This window comes from Alternaria arborescens, assembly GCF_004154835.1.
Source record: "Alternaria arborescens strain FERA 675 chromosome Unknown contig_19, whole genome shotgun sequence".
In the NCBI taxonomy this organism is placed as follows: Eukaryota; Fungi; Ascomycota; class Dothideomycetes; order Pleosporales; family Pleosporaceae; genus Alternaria; species Alternaria arborescens.
Window position 1 is genome coordinate 531,790 of NW_021167874.1, and position 24,073 is coordinate 555,862.

Here is a 24,073-nt window from a genome sequence, read left to right on the forward strand (position 1 = left end):
TCCGCGCCACGACGCCTCATCACGGCTACGCTGGAGTGCAATTCGCTCTTCGGCATACTGGAGGCAATCTAGCCACTCACGATAACTGCGGGCTCTCGGTGACCGGTTTTTCGTCACGTGCAGAGTGCGAAGGAGTCGCGGCACGGAGTTGGCTCCGACGCTACGTGGTGGAAAGCACTGTGAGAGGCTGGTGTGAAACGGACAGTGGCACAGGCATCCTTCACGGGTCCAACCGTATCTTGTCTCTTGCCCATTTCGCGATGCTATTCTGGGCCCAGCAGGCAGCCATCGAGCAAGGCCACCAGCAGCTCCGCCTTAGCTTTTTGCGTACGACAATCACAGAGCGCAGAATTGGATCACCCCATGATAGTTCACGACACGTATTCTGTTCGCAAAACATACTTGGACCTGGTTGTTGAAACGCCCGCGCCACTTAGTCGCGTACAGTAGGGAGTCGTACCTCGTGCTTGGGTTGGTGCACCGCCCACGAGGGTCGTTACGAAAGGTATGCCTCCCATGAGACTTTGTCAGCCAAAGCGCATGGCCCGCTGGATGTAACCAAACGCGAAAACTGTCTAGCACACTAAAGCTTTGACAGAATAACTTAGCGCCGGTAACTATCGCAAGCCGCTAAGCACTTTGTCCATCCTTTTGGGCGGTCCCCAACGGTCGTTCTGTCGGTAATAACGCCCTTTGAGCTCCACCACCGGTGATCTTGGTTGATCTTGGAATTGTACGATTAAGTTTGTAATTCGAATTAAACGTTGTTAACGCTCCGTAGCGCACAAGACATGCCACGGTATCGTTGACAGCTACGGACCCTTCCAAGGTGACCCCACATCGCATCTGTCGACTCATTTCGATTCAGCCTTGCGTTCACACGCTAGTCGTACAATAGGATTTCACATGTAAACGATCCAACGAATAGTGTTCGTCTAGCGGTAGACAGGCGAGCTACGAAACCGTCTAAACGCTTTCAGGACAATGCAGAGAAGAAGGAACGGCCGCAACGCTTTCCTAAAGCGGCAAGGTTTCAGGATTCCCGTGCGAGCCCGAAGCACAGGTATTCGGCGATTTGTGCACAATCTCTCGCACTCTCGCACTCTCGCACTCTCGTGTCCGGCTGGTGACGGTTCCTTGGAACCCGAGGACGAAGTGGTCCTCCAACACGTGCCATTCGCAACAAAGACGTGCGAAAGACCACAAAGTTGGTCATTCTCCAAGAGACGTCATGTGTGAAGAGGATTTCCAATCAGTGCCATCACGTCATGCTGCTCACATAACCATCTTGTGCATGGCAGCCGTTTCGTACCCCGGATTTCCCACGTTCTTAAGGTCAGCACTCAAACCTCCTAGGGGGTAACTCCACCAGCGGTTGCTCGCGCAAGGGCTTACTGATCTGACAACCGTTCGCGTGTGTTGTAGGGCTGAAGGAGAATTTACCTCCCACGCGGGGGGTGTAAGAAGTCGTGTCTGACATGAATTCCTCACTGTGGCGTATTCGGTCTCGCAATACTGCAACAGACATCTTGAAGCAACACGACGTGGAAATCGCAATCGTGACTCACTTTCCACACACTCCCGGTAGCGGAAGCTTCGGACGCCCGCGCGTCGCGTCCATCACAGTATCCTTGTCGAGACCCTCAGATGGACAACACGCGCACGCCGAAAGACTCCCCTTGCCCCCAGTTCTCGTGAAACCCCTATACCGCAAGAAACCTGTGATGAAGCTGTATTTCTCATCGGCCAAATCCAAGGGTCCGAAACCCGACTTTGTACAAAATGGTACGGTATTGCGAACAACCACGGTTCCCGGTATGCCCGAGTAAATTAAGCTATAGTGAATCCGCAACGATCTGCTCATGAGCCCATCTGCCGCCCTGCTACCGGCATGTCCCATCCAGATAAATACTTGCTCATCATCAGTCGGCAGTCACGTTCAGTAGGTTTAGTCAGGACCTGAGAGCCAGAACGTGATCAACACCAGGCCATAAGCAGCCTAGACCCGATCAGCAATAGGAACCCCATGCTCCCAAATTCGCCCCGAATGCTTCTCGCACCGATTAAATCACCAGCAAACGTCCTGCGCACACCGTTTAGACCGCAGGACCCAAACCTTGGTAGTTGGTCCCTTTCTTTTTTCCTCCACCGGCCGCGTAACGTGTCTAATACCAAGCTTCATGGGCGGCTAGATAGATAAAATACCGCTCGTGCTGTCTTGCTTATCTAAGAGGGGAAATAGATCGTTGGGCTGAATTATGATTCATGGGCTCTCATTTCAAATGACAGCGGGCAGTAAGTAGGGCTGAAGAGATCAACATTTGCATGGGCCGCTTGACAATGCCCTTGATGTGGGGGCTGGTGGAAAAGGAGACAGGGAACCGACCAACTGGAGAGATTCTGGGGAGATTTGTGATGAATTTGGCTGGATCCGGAGACTTTCTCATGGTAAATTGAGGAGCATGTGGCGGTTGGAAGACATGACTAAGTGTCGCGCTACTTTGCAGAGCGGACATCTGATTGTCGGATTAACTATTGGCATGCTATTAAGGTTTTGTTGGAGGTGATTTGGAGTAAGTTGCAAATCGCACCGCATCGTGTTTCCAATCGAGCTGGCAGCTTGAGCGAGCTTGGGTCAACAACGTTCTCGCTTGTCGGCCCGCCTTTGGTCATCCCTTTCGCTTACCCTGGGTTCTCCTGCTGTCACTGACTATTCGGACATGTCGCTGATTACCTCTCGATGTCCTTACCAATGTCCGCTGTTGCATCGCATCATGTACACGTTCTGGGCTGTTGATGATAAGCCGAACGGTATTTGCGATAGGTATGAAGCGCAGCTCGCATAATGCGAGGCGAAAGCATTACCAACGCACGAATCCACACACACACTCTCGCACACACGGCAAGGTAACAGGCTACTCAAGTGCTATGGCTTCTAAGCTAGACTCGCGCTGCTGTGAGTGTACCTGTAATTAGTTCCTATCTAGTCTAAGCTCTGGAATTCCTCGCGTAGACCAACCATCTACCCGGCTATCATGCTCAACAGCGGTACGCTACTTGGAGACACTGCTGCATATCAGCGCCTCTTAAGGGACCTAAGAAGGGTGGCATATGTAGGTCTCAAAGACACTTATCTAGATATTAGTGCGCAATGAGTACCAAAGCCATCTACCTATCACGACACAAACCTGCTCACTCTCTTTGTCTTGGCCATAGCGCAACACAACAACCCCTCTTTCAAGTATCGCAGGGAACCAGGTCACCCTCCCACGACACATTACATTCCAAATAGAAAAATAAACTACCCGCAAAGACCTGCCTGCCTGCCTGCCACCGCCTCACGAGTGCTTGCGCCTCCACGGAGCATGCAGTGTTGAGTCTGCACATGGGCCATCGAGGCAATTGCATGTCCGCTAATTAGCTCCCTAAACCACGCCCATTAACCAACAATACCTATTTGCACTGTTTCACTTTAGAACACGAAACGTAGCGAACCACCGTGTCAAATCAGGCAAATAAAGCGACGCCCCGTGGGCTGGCTACGCCCCAGCGTTTATGCAGCTGTGATGAGCTAATTACGCCATTTACGCCTTGAGTAGCGCGTGGGAGGCTATTTGTTTCGAAACGGGCTATAATGGGAGACGATACACTGCTTGGTAATGGGTTGTACTGTAGGATGCCGCCTTGTAGGGCGAAAGTGTTTGTATGCTCGATATGGATCGGACGAAGAGTGAGTCGGTGGTCGTTCACTGTCACCGTGGAGGCCGTGCTTTCAAGGGCGAGTCTTGCTGGACGCCTGAGTAGTAGACCTTGCATTGTTCATGTTGCATTGTTCATGTTGCATTGTTCATGTTGCATTGTTCATGTTGCATTGTTCATGGGACTGCGCCTGTTTGACGTATGATTCGGACCAGAGCCGGAGTTATGGAGGAGAAGTCGGGCTGAAGTTCATCCTTCTCGCACTGCATGTAAGAGTGGCAAGTGCCATCATGGGCTACTAGAACTGGCTCTCCAGGCTCAAAGGACGTCAGTACCGTACGAGATGTGGCCTAGTGTTGGGGGACGATAGTGTCAGGTAAGACGAAGCGAACGAAAGACGGTAGGAACTTTGAGACCTCGAACAAAGTAAGCAGACGTTCGAAAAGAGAAGTGGGGATAGATCTATTAGTCTTATGCTAATGCTAATGCTAATGCAAACTCCTATCAAATTGCGTACGAAACGGGGTATAACTTCTAGAGGCAAACAAAACATAAACTCCGTACCAAAATGCCCTCGAACTAGCCATCAATCCGCATCCTCTCTCTCTCTCTATAGTTCCGTATCCACCGTTCCCCGTGCATACCATACTATGCTGCTCCACCAACAGCCAGCTTCTTCTTCTGTACTCTCATCTCTCTAATCGTGCCGTCCTTTCCTAAGCCCCTCCCCACCTCAACAACTATCATCCGAACGAAATCTTTGTTGATCCAATAACTACTATGTGCACCTAGCATGGTCAAGTACTGAATCTCCAATGGTCCACCACCATACTTCATGTAAAAGTCAATTTGGCCGTTGTCATTGAGCAGATAGGCTCTCTTCTCGGCAATTTCCTCGCGTGTGAAGTTATGGGTCTCGAGCTCGACATTGCTGGGCAGACGAATGGGCGTTGGCTTGTTGTTTGAAGAGTTGTTGTAGTTGGAAGTGGAAGAGCGGAAAGGGTTGAGAGAGGCGAAGTAGGATGTCGATGCTGACGGGATGGTTGTTTGTCTCAGCATAGAGGCGTATACGACATCGACGGTTGGATTTATGCGACAGGCGACAGGATCGTAGGGGTTGATGATGTTGTAGATGTTATCGACAGCGAGACATCCATAGGTGCCTTGCTCGCCGGCCACACCGGGAGCAGCATACGAATCTGCACCTGGCTTCTCTTTGTCGCGACGCGGAAGCAGGTTGGCGTTCTTCATGAGGAGGAAGAGGCCAACAGGGCTACCGCAGACAAAGAGATCGGTAGTATTGAAGATGAACTGATCTTGTGGTAGGTCGGCTTCGGGGAACGAAGGGTCAGTAAATTGAGGATCAACATAGGTTGGCTGTTGGCTCAAGATATCGATGGCCATGACCGAGCCGAGCGAATGAGCGATCAAGTGCACTCGCCCGTACTCTGCGAATCCTGGGTTGTTATGGCACCACAGGCGATAGATGCGATTCGCCTCTTGTATACAAGCTGATATCATCTTGGGGTTGTGCATGGGCGACAAGTAGTATGGAATATCGAGCATGACGTCACTAACTATGCCACGGACCGAGGGCAGCGTATCTGGGGTGATGTCCTTGAGCGTGTATTTGTTCGCGGAGGGATCTTCGAGCTCGGGGTTTTCAGTGTTGTCGACATCGAGGGACACGCGATGCCGCCAGTTGACCTGTTCTGTGTTAGTATCCTGGACTGAGAATCGTTGTCATGAGGACTTACTGGCAAACACATGACGCCTCCCATGTCCTTCCTCAAGTGTCGCTTCACATCCGGGGTTCCAAGCTCGACGTTCATCTCTCGTCGAAAGGCGTTCATCGCATGTGTGAAGTGAAATGTCTCCATTCTCTCCGACAACTTCTGCCCAATTCCGTGTATCACCAACACTAGATCTGACACTTTCGGTCTCTCTGACTGCGCGAGTTCGGGGTCCGACTTCTGCCTCCGATATTGCGGCGCGCCGCCTTGTGACGATGAGACGCCTTCGCGCGCTGCCTGTGCCTTTGGCGTGTTCTTGCTAGGATGCAACTTATCCCAGATGGCCTGATCAAAGCCACGTACGACGTGTACACCAATGGCTCTGCCCTTGCGAATATAGTTTGCTACTGGTCGTCGCCCGTAGTAGTCTGACGGCTGAAGAGCTGGCTTGAGGATGAAAGCCTCTTTGTCGTTGGAGTATATGACGCCCGCTTTCAAATATAGGCGCTTCCTTCCGTCGGCACCGTACTCCAGGTCTCCAGCTGCCTTGTGGTCTGGCCCCCCTGGACCTGTGGAGATGTCGATGAGGTCGCACGCATTTTCCACGGTCTCACGTCGTTCCTTCTCCGGGTCGTCGTCGTCGTCGTCAGGAAGGGTGCTCTGAACAAGACCGGCTGACTGCATTATGCCTTGCGAGGTCGAAGGTCTACTCTCGGATCTCCTAGGTCTTTCGGGCCATAGGTGGTGTAGTATCTTCATCTCTCCAAGTGCACCGACCTCGACAGCACTGTTCAACTCGTCCGTCCACGTCTGGGTCCAGGGTTTCAGCTCGATGTATCCGGCTTCGAGCATGTTGGCGACCTCAACCTCGACGGGCATCATGCTGTCCTTGTAGAACCAGGTCCCTCTAACAATCTGAGCGACATCGCTGAGCGGTGACCAGTATATAGGCTCCATGCGTATTGCGTCAGTGTCCATGACGACGTGGTGTAGTCTCGAGACACCCACAGGCACCTTTGCGGAAGGCCCTGATTTCGGCTTGGAGGATCTTCCGGCAGGCGCCTTGTCTTTGGCAGTAGACAGAGCAGGCTCCATGTCGTCATCCCACTTGTAGCTGTCGACTTCGTGGATAGTCGGGCGATGGCCTCCTTCCATGGGCGCCGGCTTCCATGACTTGGCCAGATTGCTTCTCGACGGGGCTCGGATGAAAGGTGTGCCGGTGGTGGCAGGCTCGAGAGGAGATATTGGGCCAGGGTCGTATGCCTTGAGCGAGCCAGACATGGACTGGCCGTAACTGCCAGAACCAGAGCCAGAGCCAGAGCCGGGTGTCTTCCTGTCGACCAGCTCAGCAGACCTCGAGTACTGCCCTCGGCTTGATGAGCGGCCAGAAGGTATGTCCCTTCCCTGGATCGAGCCTTCCTCGCTGGAAGCGCTAGCGCCTCTCTTCCTCTTCAGTCTCTCGACGGCCGGGTTGGTGGGCGTGCCACGGCCCGTCGCGTCTTTCTCGCCAAACTCCTCATTGTGCTTCAGAATCTTCTTGCGCAGGTCCAGCCACGACTCCTGGATGGCGTCGTTGTCGTACTGCGAGAAGGGCCGCGGCGGCACTCTCTTGGCCGTCGAGGTGCCCGTTGGCGGCGGCGGGAGCGGAGACAGCGGGTCGTCTATAGCGAGCGGCGACGTGTAGAAGTAGCGGACGGGTATCGCGGGTGGCGCCTCGGTGTTGTGCAGGACCTCGCGGATATACTGGTTCGCGCGAGACGAGAGCGTGGGCTCGTTGCCTGCCATGACGGTTGGCGTGGTTTGGTGCTGGCTGGCTGGCTGGCTGGCGTGCTGCAACTTTGGAGAGAAGCAGTCGTGGAAGAATCACATCATATCATGATGCTAGTGTGTCTTCTGTCCCCTCACGTGTATCTGTGAAGACGACAGCTGGCTTGGACAAGGTGGTAGCCTGAGGACGCTTCCTTATTGTTCTAGGGCGGTATATTTCCCATCATCGTCCAGAGCACTGACGCAACCGCCGCGCTAACACGACGCGTGCCTGAGCATGTGAACAGCCCTCCGTCACCCGCCTCACCATCTGTACACAAAACAAAATATACACTCCAGAACTAACATAATATGTAGACTACAACACACAATCTCTAGTTAAATGTTTTAATCTGATATTTGTTTCTTTCGCTTTGTTGCTCGCTGTCGCCTTAATCGTCAGCGTAGCCACAGAATCCATGGACGCGAATCTCATCAGGAATGTCTGCTGTCTCAAATTCTTCTAGCTGGTTCATCCACCATACCACAACTACACCAGTGTTCGGGTCCAGCTCGTATCGACGTGCTCTTTGATGGCTACGTCACTCTTGGCCTTGGGTGACTTGTGCTGTGTCTTCGACCTTGCTGTCCGGCCTCTATCCCCCAACTCTTCCTTAATCTGATCCCACATTGCTTTGTAGTTCGCGATTTTGCTAGAGCCATTCTGAAAGAAGCAACCGTCTCGATAAGTAATGTTCTGATGCGCCAGGTTATATAACAACCATGCGTGCCATTGGAGCGAAGTGGTGTACTTTTTTTTTCCGCGTCTAGCTGTGAGAACATGCCCGCACCGAGACGCTCACCCACTGTGATCTGCTCGTAAACGTCTGCAAAATCGGCGCCCTTGGAGCCGGCTTCAAAAAGGTCTGTCTGCAGGAAGTCTCGTTCGAACGTGTCCCACCATCGTTTCGCCATGCCCTCATCCTGTCTCTATTGATTGTACGCGGACTGGGCCGGCAGTCCTAGTCCTTCTCACACCTTTTTCTTGTTCTCATATCCCTTGTTCTTATACCTACGCTCTGTACGCCCCTTGCGCTTCTTTGCCGGTTGCTTGCCCTTGCCCGTCATGACAGTGTATCCTCGAAGCTGGCAAGTCACGAATCGATATGAGGAGTGAGAGTAAGAGTAGAGATTTTCGTCAACGCACGCGTAAGAGTGGGTGGGCAGAGATGACAGTCTGTGCTAAAGCAAACAAACGCTCGCGCACGCCTACACTCACTTCTTAGATGACTAGACATACGTTAAGTAAAAGAAATGGAATCAAAAGAGTCTGCAATAAAGATTGCGAGAAACAACAGTGCGTTAGGTACGCTTAACAGTACAAACGTAGCCGCAATATTGTTTGTATATCAGAGAATACGTAGCTACAGATAGATTGTTGTTTGTACATAAAGAAAAGAAAATGTGTAGCCATGGAATACATGGCGTCTACACGGTGGTGTATGTCGCGAAAAAAGCAAAACAGATCATACACGTTAGAATTGACATAACACATGGACTGCGATATGCACTTTCTAGTTGGATATAGTGATTTGACATTTGTTTGTAGTAATGAATATTTTGGGTATCTTTTTGCGCAACAAGTACTTTTGCCCGAGCTCGGTGAGTTACCGCCCTGTGGCACTTCTCTGCAGTCTTGACCTCAAGACAGCTACTGCGTGTATGTGGCCGTCCCAAGCTCTGCCGCACCCCTTGCTGCCAGCCATTCGTTCTCCGCCTCTTGAGAGCTTCCAAGCAGCGTCCTAACATCCACCTCCAACTCCGCCCAAAGGGCCTCCTCAATCTTGCCTTTGAACTCTCTGTCCCCGCCATGGCTACCCGATAGCACTATCCTGCCTGGTGGCTTCCCCAGCCCACTGATAGCGTCAATGACAGCTTCCTGTAGCTTCGACCAGAACTTGGCTCGCGGCGCTTCGTAGACGGGAAGATTCCACCAACCAAGATCTGAGCGGGCGACGTAACCGATCATGCGTGGTTGTGGCTGTGAAGATTTTCTATCGCAAGATGTTTGATGCATGCTCGCGCTGAAAGAGCTGTCGTCGAAAGCGATAACGAGAACGTTTTGGTGTTGTTCTTGCAGCGTTTGATGAGTACACGAGGCGTGTACCAGAGCTGCGTGAGTAGCGTATGATTCCGGGTATATGACGGAGCCTTCCTTGGAAGATTTGGACGGTGTGAAGCCCGTAAGTAATAAAGCGCTTTGGAATAGAGTTTGCTGGGCCCTGCCAAGTGGGAAGACGACAGCTGGCGTGATCTGTTTGACAGGAATTTTAAGCTGAGCTTCGATGGTCGTGTGAACTCTCGAGATAAATGCAGCTAGTACAACGCTGTCGTTCCGGTTCCTTAGGATTTCGTAATCTGAATATCGGAACATCCACCGCGACATTAGGTCTGTGTATCCAGCGTCTCCAGGAATCTGTACCACGTCGATTGTTGTTCCATTCGGATATCGCGCAGCCACTACTGCCTGTGTTGTTGTGAAGTGGACGCCGATGCTAGGAGTGGCATCTAGATCGATCTCTTTCGCGCTTGTGAGGTCCTCGGTGGCGCTTTCTTCGGTGATGGGTATCTGATGGTGGTATGGTAAAGCTCGCGCACTAGCCAAAGGCACAAGGAAATGAAGAAGATGGGAAAGTTTCATTTTGAAGTCGTGAACTGATTATTACAAAAAGAAGAGTGTATGACGAGAAAACCGCTTCAAGAAACAAGGCAAGGAGAGACAAGTGGTCGTTGGTACAGAGACACAAAAATACGTAAACAAAGCATGAAAGAGCGACGGTGGTGAGTAAGGTGTGGTAGGTGAAGAAGCAGCAACGGCAACGGCAGTACGCTCGTCGTCCCCTCCATCCATCAGCGGGGCGACGCCTGACACCTTATAGGAGTCGTCGCAAAGCATCCGATCGTACCGTCAGGGCTTGGAGGATCCGAGGTTCTGGCAAGGGACATGTGGATCCGCCCACTGTACCGCAAGTACTAGGTTCATATAAGCTAGCCTGGCGTGTGGCCGGTGCAGACTAACCATCTAGAATCTCCACGTACCTGGTTGTTGCCAGGGGACATGCGCATTTCTTTGTTCCGATACCCACATCTTGAAGGGTCAATTGGTTTTTCTGGACCGTCGGAGAGGGACGTTGGCGCCTACACATGAGACTGTTGGAAGCGCGCTGCCTAGGTAGTGCCCAGGTGTCAGTTGAGCTGAAAATAGCAGCCCGTGCCAAGACCGGCACACTCGGCACTACTGAAAAGCTTATCTACCCCTCTCTCGTACTTTTGTGCTAGCCATCGTAGACAAGAGGTGGCTCACCTGAGCCCTGGGCCGTTTGACCATTTAGCACTCTATTGATTTATCGCATCTTCTCCGCAAAAGGGTTCGGCCGAGTCAAAATACCTGGCGCCCTTAAGCACTGTCGACAAAAAGACCCTTCCATCGTACATCGCGTGCCGCTAATCGTATTCCGTATACCTGTATATGCGCACCTTGCATAGCAATTGCATTTTCTCAAGCTTACTATGTAACACAGAGTTCATGGCTTTCGTGCAGCTTTATGTGCAAGAGGCGTGCGATGCTAGTCGTCGGGCTGGTCCTGGGTGCAACGGAAATGCTTCTCGCAAGCTTTTAGGCTTATCCTATTGATCAAGAACTTTGCTTCAGTCTTTCGACGCTGTGCGTTCAACTATCCGATGGTTGAGTGCGGTGACAACTCGTGGTAAGGAGCTGACACCCAAGTCATAAAACATTGTTGCTGTCGCGTCCGCATCTGTTCTAGTGCAGCGCCGCAACAATAGGTAGGATCCGTGACCTCCTGTCTGGGGCGTCCAGCCACGGTGCTTACCCATGACATCTGACTATTCTCCCCTACGGCGCAGCCGCGTAAATACGCACAAACTTGACGAGAGAGAAGCTGAAGACTGCTGTAATCTGGATGGGGACAGGGCTCGCTCAAGGCGTTCAACAGGCTTCTGAGTGAGTTGAAGGCCTTAGTAGTCGGATGTGTTAGTCACCACACACCTTCCTGATAGACACCAAGGAGTTATCGACGTACTGTACCTCCCTCTTCACGAATATTAGGAGAGACTTCACTTCTCTCTAAGATCTTGGTACACCCAGCAACCGAGCGGCTATATGCGGATGTCAGAATGAGCGTCGATGGTCGGAGACGCGTCGATGCCTACATGCCACGGCATCAATTTTACGACGCGTCAGTTATTTCGATTTCACTGATAATCCATCATGCAACGAATTCGAGTTGAATCATCGGCGTGCCCCATCAACACTCCACTGTCCTGAAAAATGGAGAGAGAGAGGAAGACATCTGCCATGTCCTGGATATGATACCCGATGATAAGCGAGAGCCTGACCAAATGTAGGTTAGTAAGTCATACATCTAGACACCTGAGACTATGAGCTTTGAAACAACCCACCGCTCGGCAACGCAAGCTTGAAGATATTGTCACGCTCACGGAGGCCGACGTCGACATCATCCTGCATCGGCGGTCTGTCCATATGCCTCTGGATGACCACTCTGTATTTGAAGACTCAAAAGGCTAGTTACTTAGCATAGAGCTTAGCACGAACCTTCTGCTGCTGCAGGGTCACAAAGACGACTGGCTCGGTGCACCTGAGAATTGTTACGAACCTGAACTTGACAATGGGGTCAACTGTTTAGAAAAATGCTGACTCCTTGACTCTGTGTCTGCTTGTTCTTTGGGAAAGTTTTGGACTGAGATTGGTCCGTTCGACTTCCTAGTCACACTCGAGGAACATCTGAGAGGTAGGTATTCATGTCTGGAATGCATCGCTGCAAATTCTCTAGGTTTAGTTTAGTTATTTGGTGTAGATGGGGTGTCTGAGTTATAAAGTAAGACACTGGGCAGGTGTGCGGAGCTTCTCAGCTTGCCTATAGGCTGCTGGAATGGGATGAATATCCGCGGCGAAAATTTCCTTTTGAGTATTAGTAAAAGCTAAAGAATACTATCGCTGTACGGCTATCTCAGAGACGATTTAGTGAGTTAATCTGGATCAACTATACGTCACTACAATCGCCACAGTCGCGGCTCGCGATGTATCCCTCGCTAACACAACTTGGAATACAAGTGTGTGAATAGAAGTGGACACAAATGTTGCGTTCGAGAGCCCTTCAGAGCTATTTATAAATTTCCGAAACCGACTGTCTTGGTTTACTTGGTGAAAACAGTAGGGATGACCATATTGCAATGGTCAGATTGACTGTTTCCGCTAAATCTTCGCACTACCTATCTTCGCCAACTCTCTCTTGCATCGCAAAGCAAGAGTCTGGAAGATTTTGCCGATCGTCTCTTCATGTTCCTCGAGAGACAGATGTTCTGCCGTAGGTTGGAGTTGCTAATCTTCAGTATGGAGCGTGATGACAGAGAAGAAAATAGAAGACGCAATCCCGACATCGGCAAAGCTTCTAGAATCGGGTGTACTTCAGAAGCCAAGGGAAGTGCGTGGTGGCGTTTGGCGGACTGCCGTAGTCTCTTTACGGGCGAGCTTGGCTCCGAGACAACGGGATCAAGTTAGACATTCTAGATTTTGATGCTCATCATCAAAGATGGCCATCAGGATTTCAGCGTGGGAGCGTGAAGTTTAAGCGGTTAAATGTCGCATCACTTTGGGAGTGCCAGCGAGCCATGAGTCTCGTCACGAACAAAAAAACAAAAACCGAATCGGTCTTCAATGCCGTGCCTGTCCCTGACGGAGATATTGGAGTAAAACGCGCTCAACAGCTGCAGGAGACGGGAGCAACGGAGCGCACGTGGATCTGCTACTAGGAATCTCGCATTCGCAACACTGCCAGCCAGCCGGCTTCATCTCCGCGGTGACTAGCGCGAACCCAATCAGCCTCACAAAACGATCGCCTCCACGCCACAATACCTAGCAACTACCGGTCGATCGAGGCTTGGTAACATACTTTCCGGAGTTTACGCAAGAAAAAAATCCTGTTGCTGGACCGCAACAGATGTCATGTGGGGGAAAGGGTCCAGTTAAGGACCCAAGGGTCCCCAATCGTATGATGTATCTATCTCATTTCACTTTTTACGTACGTGCGCGATTCGTTTTTGCTACAGCCCCAGGTTTTTACTGGGATGTGGTTCGTTGGTCTCCTCTTGATGCAGTCTCTTACTGCTCAAGGTTTTCCTTTGCATATGCGGGGAGAGGACCTTCGGAATTCGAACCTGTTCATCAACAATGGCGAGCTTCCGCGGGATAGGTCCATCTTCACGATTATTTCGTTGGTATGCATGATGGTGTTGTCGTTGTTGCTAGGTAAGTGCACCTCCTATACTGTATGAACATCTGAATAAGACGACATACCTTTTGCATGTGCTCCACATCAAGGAATCCACACCAAGCTTGCAATCATGTTCTAACACAGACTACAGGGCTGCGATGGGCAAAACTCAGACGGAGCATCGTGGTTAAGCGCAGCCTTATGTCAACGCTTGTTCTTATGTTATACGTTCTGGTGTTGATGTTCATCACCTGTTCAGCTGTTCTGGTAGCAGGGCAAGGATTATACACGTATGGGATGTGTCTTGCAGGCACATGGGTTTGTTTGATCTTCTATACGTTCATCAAAGCTATCATGTGAGTATGTACTGTCGATGATACGGATCACTGTTAACGATGGTAGCTATGTCTTTCTGGTCGAACGCATCCACGTCGTCCGCGCACCCTTCTTCAACAGGCGGAAAGACAAGCTATACCTTGGTTGCATGGCCATGATAATCATTACGTACAGCTCAGTCGCCATCAATGCATACTGCAACCACGTCGTCGAGTTACGTGCGTCAGACGGTCGGTGCCACTTTGGCATTCGCGGTGCCGTGTCAATACCGTTCACGGTCGTAAACTTCTTCACAGATGCGGTTTTGACAGCCGTCTTCTTTTACCTGCTTTGTCCTATCGTACAGATACCCGGTGTATCTGCTCTCTCCAAAATCTTCAAGATAAAACCGAACAAAGAAGGAAATACAGTCGATAGTGGGAATGATACCCCGGCTCGAAAGAACATTAGGACGCTATTATGGAAGAGCATCATCGGCTCACTGTTGATCGAAATTCCAATGGCGGCGAACATGATCCAGTTCGTCTTGACAGATGGCGAGGAACTGGGTATGATCTGTCTTACAATCTGCCTAGTCGATGGTAGGCTTTCTTTCCCGCACATCTGTTACATTGAAACTAACATTCTGCAGTATGTTGGGATGCGCTGATAATCCATTGGCTGACCTTCAGTGCGTCCGGCTCGGCCGCCGAGAAGGACTTGTCGCGATCGACGGTGGTTTCCAGTGAGGAGTCATCGCACGACCAGATACCACCTAGAAGCCGTTCTCGATTGAGCCTTGGAGGCGAAGCCAAATCCGTCAAGCAAGAAACGACCGAGAAGTCCAATGATTTACAACTCGATGCAATAGACTTCCGGTGCGAGAGCCCCCGAGATTCAATAACTGATCTGATACGGCCCGCGGCTGTGAAGTGAGAAAAGTAGACATTGTTGTGGTTTTCATTTCTCTGAGCAATCAGCAAAAGATCAACTTTGATGAAGGCGCAGTTTTAGTCTATATTCACACCAAAAGAAACATTTATGCTACCCCAAATCGTTTCCCGGACGGAACTCAGCTCTTCAGCTTCGTCATCCTAAACAAGACCGGATACGAGCGCTCTGAGTATCGTACTGGTATCGTATGGAGCATATCATGTCTCATCACAGACACAAGCGAACAGTCCGCTTATGTCTGTAATGAGTTGAACAGGCGCACAATTAAATCGGATCTAAGCCTGGGAAGGTAGCTGCAAGGTCGAAGGACCAACTACTAGCGCTGATTGATGCAAGAGTGGGCATGCAGCTTGGTTCGCAGCTTTAATATTGTCAATCATCGCCTACGCAAACTCAAAGGGTCAGTGCTCATTCCAAAAGCAGTTTCGAAACTAGCAAGGCCCACTAGGGGAGGTGGATGTATATGCACAGTGGCCAAGCATGAGCGCTTCAGTGAGCAAGATTGCTGGGCTATTGCCAGAAATAAAAGGTTGGGTGCGGCGAACTCTCTGATTACCTATACCTTCCCGTAGAGGTTGTGTAGAATAGCAGATATCAATAATAAACAACCCCGCAGCAGAGGTACATTAGTGGCCTCTCATGTTTATCCTCTCAAAGGACAATTCACTAGCAATCAAATAACTGCGACAGCGGATTAGTGCAACAAACAGTGGTGAACAAATCTATATCAATAACCAGTCTTTCCAGGGACTATCTCGTAGCATGGTCCGCCCTTCCCGAACATCTTCTGCAGATCCGCAACGATCACATCCGGCCTCTCGTGCGCAGCGAAATGGCCACCTTTGTCGTTGATACTTTCATGGACAAGAGGGCCTGTTCGCGTGAGTATAAGTTCCATGCGCATTATCATGAGAGTCATACCTAAGGTTTTCGCCCACAATCTCGGGACAACAGTGATCTCATTAGGAAAGTGCGCGACACCAAGCTTCACACAATCAACCCACTGACTCGTGCGCTCTCGATTGGGGATCAGATCTGTGGGGTTATGTTGAGCTTCATAGTAGATCCTAATATGCGCATTGGGGCCTGCAGTACTGAACCAGTAGACACTAACCCATGTTAAAACCTCGTCGTCGGTCCACTGATAGCTATCAGTCCAGTCAACCAGCTTCTCGTAGATCCATGCCAGTAGAGCAACAGGGCTATCTGCGAAGGCATATGAGAGTGTCTGCGGCTTGGTAGCTTGTAGCTGGCGATACGCTTGACCGTCGGTAAGAAACCACTCAGAGCGCTTCATGCCTTTGGATTCAGCATCTGTGTAGGGAGTCATTGCGTGCTGGAGAGCGAGTACAGGCTGTGATGTAAATGTCGGTGCGTGCGCGCGCACCATATTGATGTGACTGGCGAGAACATTATCTGGATAGAGAATGCCCATCGACCTGGTTATGTAGAAGCCCCAGTCGCCGCCTTGGGTGATATACTTCTCGTATCCGAGGTCTTGCATTAACCGGTGGCAAGTCTCAGCGTACTGCGACAGTGCAAAACCAGGCTTGAGGATCTTCTGACTGAACCCGAAGTTCGGCAGGGATGGTGCCACGATGTGAAATGCGGGCTTGCCTTCTTTCTCGCCATTTTCCAGGAGTGGAAGCAACTTTGTGACCTCGAGGAATGAGCCTGGCCACCCGTGGCTGAATAACAGTGGCACTGCATTTGGGTTAGAGCTTCTCTTGTGTACGAAGTGTATGTCGATTTGTCCAAAGCCATCAACCTGTACTTTCTTTCGGAAATTTGGCAATTCGTTGATCTTGGATTCGACTTTTCGCCAATCGAAGCCTGTTTCCCAATGCTTCGCTAGACGCTTGACGTCCGATAGCGGTGAACCATATGGCCACTGGTCAGGTGTATCCAGTTCATCAGGGAAGTCGGCATCTGACAACTTTCTTTTCAGCTTCTCGATTGCGGTGTCTGCAATCGAGATCGTGTAAGGCTCAGGTTGCGAAGCCATCGTGAATGAGGTTGTGAATGTTGGAGGTGTCAACCTTGTAGTTGTTCGCTCTTGATGTGATGCGACCCCTCAGTTGAGCCAAAAGCCAAACAGCGCCCTTTTAGCTATGCACATGTTGACATCATATGCCAAGTATGCGCTCTTACTACGTCTGCTTCTGCGAGTAGTTACTGCTATAACCTTAGTAATGTCGCAATTGTAGCATGTACGCCGCATGGAACCGTACTGGGATAGTTTCCCATTTGAAACCATATGCGTATCTCGAATGAGTAAGTGTCTCTTTGTGTCATATGCTCCGCGATCGCACAGTACGCTGCTGATCGTGCTGTCGCGCGAGCTGATAATTCGGTGGCTGGGTAAGATGACAGCTAGTCCTCTTCGAACGGTCGGCTCGGCGCGTGTCGCGTATGCCATTACACCATCATCCTCGACGTGTCGTGCACGAAGTCAACAACCCTGTCCTTGATGAGACGGCGATTCAAAAATCCTCATGACATCTGCACGGTACTTCTATCGAGTACGCATCTTTCCGACAGCGCCCCAGGTATTTACGTAGGTAGGCTCCGACAATACCAAGAAAAGCGATCACGAAGTCTATCAAGAAACACCGCCATTTACGACTGATCAGCTTCTAGTAGAAAGGAAAGAAGCATTTAGAAAAGGTTAGGCCTACCGAGGTCGTATCGCCTACGACGGGTGATGATCGTGGAAGAGCGCTTTTCAAGAGTTTGACGGCATTTCGGAATGCATCGCTCGGAACTGGTCGGAATACCTACCTATCACAAGCGCGGGGTTTCCGCAGCCTACCATGACGTTTATCACCATAGTGCAGCACGATAGGGTTGTCATTGGCTCTTGATAAGGGACCCAGATCTACTGGCTTCTATCGCTATGATGATTGAGCGCTCTAAGTCATCTGCGTCGAGGTTCGTTCTGAACATCCTCCACAGTATTCATAGGCTCAGGTGAGCTTGTCGCACTCGCATCATTCCAGGAATGTTAAGCCTATGATCGAAGGGTCTGGCAATCTGCAAATGTATTCAGTGAAACCAATGGGCGAGTCGACATCCAGGGCGCGAGTCACGACAAGCGTATGGCTATCGTACGGCAAATTCTCCTACGGCAAATTCTCCTACGGCAAAGTTCCGACTTTCCATCCCGAACCGAAAGATTGACGGGCCTATACCGGCCCTATCGGATTGCCAAACTTGCAAGTATATTAGGCATCACCTGTCGAAAGCATTGTTCGTTCGTTGTTCTTACTCTCCTCTCCCAGAATGAACTCAATGGCGTCGGCCGACCACGCAAAGAGCGTATATGCTACTACCAGTGAAGCACTCCAAGCGGCCAAGCAACGATACGCAGAGCGGAACGCTAAAAGCTCGCATCTACACGAGGAATCGAACAAAGCCCTGCCAGGCGGTAATACGAGAAGTGTACTTCACACTGCGCCTTTTCCAGTATTCCTGAAGAGCGGCAAAGGGTATCAAGTTACGTCCGAGGATGGGCAAACCTATACAGATCTCGTTGGCGAATTTACTGCCGCTTTATATGGCCACTCGCAACCCCTCATACAATCAGCGCTGGTCGATACTATCAACAACGTTGGTCTCAACTTGGGTGGAACGACTACCCTGGAGATGAGGCACGCCGCACTGATATGTTCGCGATACAAGCTTGATCTTATCCGATTTACAAACTCAGGCACAGAGGCAAATCTTCATGCCATTCAAGGAGCGAGGAAGTTCACCGGCAAGAGGAAGGTTGTAGTTTTCACAGGGGGCTACCATGGCGGTTGCTACACGTTTCCGGAGGATCACCCTGCCGAGAACTGTGTAGACCTAGAGGAATGGATCATTGCAGAGTTCAACGATGTTGAAGACACGAAGAGGAAGATCGAGGAGTCTGGAGACGTGGCTGCAGTGCTCATTGAAGGCATGCAGGGTAGAGGTCCGTGTCTGGTGGGTACTCATGACTTCCTGCATCAAGTTCAGGAATCAGCAAAGAAAGCCGGCGCAATCTTCATTCTAGACGAAGTACAAACAAGCCGTTTGGCGCCGGGTGGACTACAAGAAGTCGAGGGGTTAGAGCCAGACATTACGACTTTGGGCAAGTTCCTCGGTGGAGGAATTACATTTGGCGCATTCGGTGGGCGAGCAGACATTATGCGCGTATATGACCCACGGGAGAAGGGATCTTTAGGACATTCCGGCACTTTCAACAACAATACGCTTGGAATGACAGCAGGATACACTGGCCTTGCGAATGTGTACACGCCCGAAGTCTGTCGCAACTTCAATGCGATGGGTGACAAACTTCGCCTCCGTCTTCAAGAGCTTTCGCATGGAACCAAAATGACCGTTACGGGTTTGGGTACGATCATGGGTATACATTTCTTGCATGATGGCAAGAAGGAACTAAGAAGCTTCCGAGATCGGCATGAGGACCTTGATCTGAGCATGCTGTTCTGGCTCGAGATGATGGAAGCAGGATTCTGGATTACTCAACGAGGTAGCGTAGCCATCATCCTAGGTACACCCTGGGAGGAGTTGCAAAGGTTCTCAGACTGCGTACGGGGATTTCTGGAGAGATACAGGGGATTGTTGAGTATTTGATCTTCACTTCTAGAGAATGACGATTTCTGCAAGCAACCCCAAAAGATTCTGGAGCTTAGGCCAGCCATTGCAATGGTTCGCTATGATTTCCCGAACTTCGTTGTTGCTGGGTGTCAGGCCTGGCTGATGATATATACTATCCTGCACCACGATCAGTAGTTCACTGATCATACGTACCTTTTTGGTTGCATAGCGTAGTGGTGCAGGGCTGCGTTCTGACACTGGGGACCTTGATGCGCTTGGCTTCCGCAACTTTCGTGCGCACTTGCCCCTTGTGAAGGTCACCCAAGATAGTCACCACATCACCGTTGTTGTTTCGGAACTTTTTGAGATACGGAACTTTGTAGTCCAAGAGGCACATAAAGCCAAGCCATGACGAGATCAGGCACATCTTTCGGTAAGATGTCGTGTTCCATACAACTGCAGCTTTCCCCGAGACTCTGCGCACCAGACTACTCGAGGTATCCATGTAGAAGGTCTCATAGTATTGTCGCTCAACGGGATGTAGTCGCACTCGATTGTGAGATGTTGTACCTCGGGCAACGGGTCACCGATGCGCTTGCCGTCAATAGTGGATGCAAAGCTCCTACGGATCATGATACGCTTGAAGACCCTGACCATACGCTTACCCCTATCAGCCAGTGAAAGGTTATCGTTTTTGAAGATCCACTTGTCGAGAGCCTCCTTGCAGAACATCAGGGAAGCTTTCGGGTCGTCGTCTGAATACTTCCATGGGTCAGCTTGATCGAGAACATAGTCTAAGGGACTTTGTTCAGGTTCTTCAGATTCCTCAGAGGAGGGGAAGCCAAGCGCATCAAGGTCCCCAGTGTCAGAACGCAGCCCTGCACCACTACGCTATGCAACCAAAAAGGTACGTATGATCAGTGAACTACTGATCGTGGTGCAGGATAGTATATATCATCAGCCAGGCCTGACACCAAGACTCTCCAGCCAATTAGCTTCTTCAAGCATTGCATCTAAAAGCGATTACTTCTTCTTATATTCGAATTTAGAGATTTTCATTTGTCGAATACATACTGTATCTCCCCTGTTGAGTCTCGCCACCTTAGGCTATCAGACTGCGGGTTGTCGGTTTCGGGGGCGGCTGTTTGTCAATTTCAGGCAGCTAATTGCATACGAACATTACTACTACTTCTTCCAGTCCTGCTTGATAAGGTCAGCTGCCTTCTCCGCCACCGCATACACTGTTGCCTGGATGTTTCCCAACGTCTCCATTGGAAAGATCGACGCGTCTACAATCCTCAGGTTCTTTGTGCCGTGTACCTTCAGTCTGCTATCGACGACACCGTTGAGTTCCTTGGGCATCATGGCACATGTACCAGTGGGGTGAAAGGTGCTCAGCAATCGCTCTTTGACGATATCTTTCGCCGCATCTAGATCCGTGGCTCGCTTGCCGTCCGGCAATCGCCCACTAGGTTTGAGCAACGAAGCGAAGGGTTCAGTCTTGACAATGGTTTCGATGTATTGCGTATACCGGGCAAGTATCTCGAGATCCAGGGGATGAGAAAGATATTTTGGGTCTAGAATCGGCTTCTCTTTCGGATCCGCAGATCGAATATGGCAGAAGCCACGAGAGAAGGGATGGTTGTTGACCGCCATTATGGTGATGAAGTTTTTGGGATTCGATGGTGCAAGTAGCTCTTTCATCTGCGTGGCTCCCGCAGAGATGTTCAACTGCAGTGGTAGCATCATCGCATATCCAGCTGCCTCTTTCGGGCCTAATATCTGCTTCTCGAGCTGCTCATATTGTCTCTTTTGCCAAAGAGGCAAATCTTTGTCTTCGCCACACTGCCTCGCCATTTGGGCAATTTCATCGTGACTGACGCGGCCATCAGAGTCGATGAGCGGAAGCATGGTCACACTGATCGGAATACCAACAAGTGGCCCGGTCTTGGTGGACATGTACTGTTGGAGCACGGCCTGTACGATGTTTGGATCGCGCATTATATCTGCCGAGAACTGGTCATCCGCAATCTCGAAGCAAGGCGCCGAGATGGCATGGTCCTGGAGGTTCTCGCCGACACCAGGACTGTCAAGAACCACCGAAATTCCATGCTTCTCGAGAAGCTCCTTTTGGCCGATACCGGAAAGCTCAAGAACTTGTGGCGATTGAATGGTGCCTGCGGAGAGGATGACTTCCTTCTTCGCCGTGATCTCGTGCACCCCACTCCTTGTTCGAACTTTTACCCCAATCGCTTGTACGGAGCCGTCCCAAACATTGGTAAGTATTTTTTCGACGAATGTTTCTGTCAATACTTCCAGGTTAGGTCTTTCCGCAACTTGTTGGGTATAGTAGGCCGACGCAGCGTAGCCGCGGGTCTTCGTCTCTGCATCAATGGACAGCCCACAAGCAAATGTGCCCAGCTTCTCGCCTTCGATAGGATCATCTGAATTGCACCAGCCAAGATTATCCAGAGTCTTGACCCATGACGCCTGGAAAGGCCCATAAACGTCCGGAATTGTTACTGGAATAGGGCCGTCTTTACCGTGCAACTCCTCATTGATATAATCTATGCTCAAGAGTTCTTTTGTTTCTGCACTCGGTGCTGTGAAGCGACTGAACTTGCGAAGGTATGGCGCGACTCCGGTGGCACCCCAGCCCTCATTGCCGAGTGCCTCCCAAGATTCGAAATCGGCCTTTGACGGATATACAGTTGCACCAAAGTTGATTGCTGAAGATCCACCGAGAACTTTTCCTCGTGGATGTGGGATTTGCCGACCATTGACGTGCGTCTCCAAAGGTGATTGTCAGTCTCGGTCAATCCTTCACCAGACGACGTGGCATCGTAACGCGTAACTCACCTGGGGCTCGGTCATAAAGTCCCAATCATAATCGGGGTCTCCATACAGCGTTGATAACATACCAACCGTGTCGATTTTGGGGTCTCCTCTACGATTGGCTCCTGCTTCGATCAAGAGTACCTTCTTCTCGGCATCTTCACTCAGACGGTTTGCAACGACCAAACCACCAATCCCGCCACCAATGACGATGAAGTCAGGCTCATGCGTAGAGAGCGCATCGATAGATGTCACACAACCGGTATGCTGGACCATGGTACTGGGAATCAGACTGGTGACCTAAGAATGTCGAACGAACGTAGGCGCACCGCAACAGCTATGGTATATAGCAGGAGCAGGAGCAATTTTCTATGAGAACGGCCAACCCATTCGACAGGGAACATTGAATCTGGACTCAACGGTCAACGGGTGGCTGCCTTCTCGGAAGGCAGCAAGCGAGTCTAAGGCTGCTTAAGCGGATCCACAGCGGCACATAGCATGCCATTGTCTTGTCATGTTCCTGGACAGGCTCCACCACCTTCCTCTTCGACGCTCGAGGACCGCAACCAAACATGCGGCTGTTCTTCCGCGCTGCAAACGACGGGCGCGTATACCGGGAAGTATTGCTTGACCAACGGTCCTTAGATTAGAGCTGCGACCATAATGTATGCAGTCAGCCGCGGCTCACAAGTTTATTTACCCCGGTGTTTATATATCTATCAACAAGGTATTGCCATGCATCTGAGTGTCGAAGCCATTTCTGAGGTTGCGGCACTTATCCTGCCACCCCAACCAAGGTAAAAACTAAATAGGTATAGTGATAATAAGCTCTACCTTGCAGCTTACATTAGCTCCTAACAAGAAAACTTGAAAAGATTAATAGCATTGTAGACTTCTAGATTCTATGAATACAAGTGTCTATATAGCTCTTAACGTTTTGTTGTAGTAGGAAGAAGTACTCTGTTCTCAAGGGATGTTTAGTGTTCCGCTAGATGCTCGAAGTTGACTGTGTAAAGAATCATACCAAGTAGTAACATCAGATCACTCCTGCCACGTGGTCCACCCACGTTCTTCTGCTTCCTGCCACGGCCCGTTCGTTATACACTCTGTCGGACCATGTGCATTGTAGAACATCCATTCGCCAACATGCCCTGTCGTATCGCTCTTCTTAATTGCTTGCAGAGTGACGCGGATCGGTGTAAATTCGTCTTCCTTGACCTCATCTGCCATCAAGCTGTTCTCTGCGTGCGGAATGGCATTGAATTTTGTCCGGCGCACCAGCTGCTCATCTGTACGCCAGTCTGCTCCTTGGTAGCTATAGAGAAGCCCCCGGTGATAATCGTAAGATCGGTCCTCGACGTAACTAGACACGAAGCCAGGTAGACGTCCACGATCGGTACTGCTACTGCGACCAGATCTGATGGAAGCCTTGAGCGCCATGATTTGGCGATGGTAAATCCCTCGACCTTTCTTTTCTTCTTCGTAGTGGGCAATGCATGCCTCGTCGCATTTTTCAGCTGTTGCACCTGGCATAGGCAGGAAATATATCTCCAGCCGGAAGGGACATGGATAGGAAACAAATGGGGTGTCTTGAATAATGGCTCTTAGAAATTCAGTTGGGTAAACATTCCCTGCGTTGACGGCTTCGTGCGTGAAATAGAACGAAAAGCTGTAAAGCGGCGGAAGGGGACACGTTTCGGTGCCGTCAAACACCATAAGCGCCTCTTTGCCAGCATGGTCGGCGAATGGGAGGATGTGCGTTTTGCTGCGTCGGATGTAATTCATTTGTCCTCTTCCTGACCTCTGGGGACGATACCTAGGTAGTACCTAGGCAGCGTCCTCATCAAGTTCGAGCGTCCTTGCCCACCAGGTCGAGGCTAGCCGAATTGAGAC

General features: G+C 50.6%; 8 protein-coding genes across 8 annotated transcripts; 2 read left to right on the forward strand and 6 right to left on the reverse strand.

Moving 5' to 3' along the window:
* Nucleotides 1-4,347: 4,347 nt before the first annotated feature.
* Nucleotides 4,348-7,217, reverse strand: AA0111_g8115 (hypothetical protein; the record flags this gene model as incomplete). Its single annotated transcript, XM_028654527.1, has 2 exons — nt 4,348-5,406; nt 5,457-7,217. The coding sequence occupies 2 exons, from the start codon at nt 7,215-7,217 to the stop codon at nt 4,348-4,350; spliced, it is 2,820 nt and encodes a 939-aa protein (XP_028504504.1).
* Nucleotides 7,218-8,210: 993 nt separating this feature from the next.
* AA0111_g8116 (hypothetical protein) lies at nt 8,211-8,306 on the reverse strand (the record flags this gene model as incomplete). Its single annotated transcript, XM_028654528.1, has 1 exon — nt 8,211-8,306. One exon carries the CDS (start codon nt 8,304-8,306, stop codon nt 8,211-8,213), a length of 96 nt encoding a protein of 31 aa, XP_028504505.1.
* A 583-nt stretch (nt 8,307-8,889) lies between these two features.
* AA0111_g8117 (hypothetical protein) lies at nt 8,890-9,879 on the reverse strand (the record flags this gene model as incomplete). Its single annotated transcript, XM_028654529.1, has 1 exon — nt 8,890-9,879. The coding sequence occupies one exon, from the start codon at nt 9,877-9,879 to the stop codon at nt 8,890-8,892; it is 990 nt and encodes a 329-aa protein (XP_028504506.1).
* A 3,986-nt stretch (nt 9,880-13,865) lies between these two features.
* Nucleotides 13,866-14,743, forward strand: AA0111_g8118 (hypothetical protein; the record flags this gene model as incomplete). Its single annotated transcript, XM_028654530.1, has 2 exons — nt 13,866-14,409; nt 14,460-14,743. The coding sequence occupies 2 exons, from the start codon at nt 13,866-13,868 to the stop codon at nt 14,741-14,743; spliced, it is 828 nt and encodes a 275-aa protein (XP_028504501.1).
* Nucleotides 14,744-15,488: 745 nt separating this feature from the next.
* Nucleotides 15,489-16,766, reverse strand: AA0111_g8119 (hypothetical protein; the record flags this gene model as incomplete). The annotated part of the gene is made up of 1 exon (XM_028654531.1): nt 15,489-16,766. The coding sequence occupies one exon, from the start codon at nt 16,764-16,766 to the stop codon at nt 15,489-15,491; it is 1,278 nt and encodes a 425-aa protein (XP_028504502.1).
* Nucleotides 16,767-18,043: 1,277 nt separating this feature from the next.
* AA0111_g8120 (putative aminotransferase) lies at nt 18,044-19,381 on the forward strand (the record flags this gene model as incomplete). Its single annotated transcript, XM_028654533.1, has 1 exon — nt 18,044-19,381. The coding sequence occupies one exon, from the start codon at nt 18,044-18,046 to the stop codon at nt 19,379-19,381; it is 1,338 nt and encodes a 445-aa protein (XP_028504388.1).
* Nucleotides 19,382-20,530: 1,149 nt separating this feature from the next.
* Nucleotides 20,531-22,456, reverse strand: AA0111_g8121 (hypothetical protein; the record flags this gene model as incomplete). Its single annotated transcript, XM_028654534.1, has 2 exons — nt 20,531-22,135; nt 22,205-22,456. The coding sequence occupies 2 exons, from the start codon at nt 22,454-22,456 to the stop codon at nt 20,531-20,533; spliced, it is 1,857 nt and encodes a 618-aa protein (XP_028504387.1).
* Nucleotides 22,457-23,221: 765 nt separating this feature from the next.
* Nucleotides 23,222-23,620, reverse strand: AA0111_g8122 (hypothetical protein; the record flags this gene model as incomplete). The annotated part of the gene is made up of 1 exon (XM_028654535.1): nt 23,222-23,620. One exon carries the CDS (start codon nt 23,618-23,620, stop codon nt 23,222-23,224), a length of 399 nt encoding a protein of 132 aa, XP_028504390.1.
* Nucleotides 23,621-24,073: the final 453 nt, after the last annotated feature.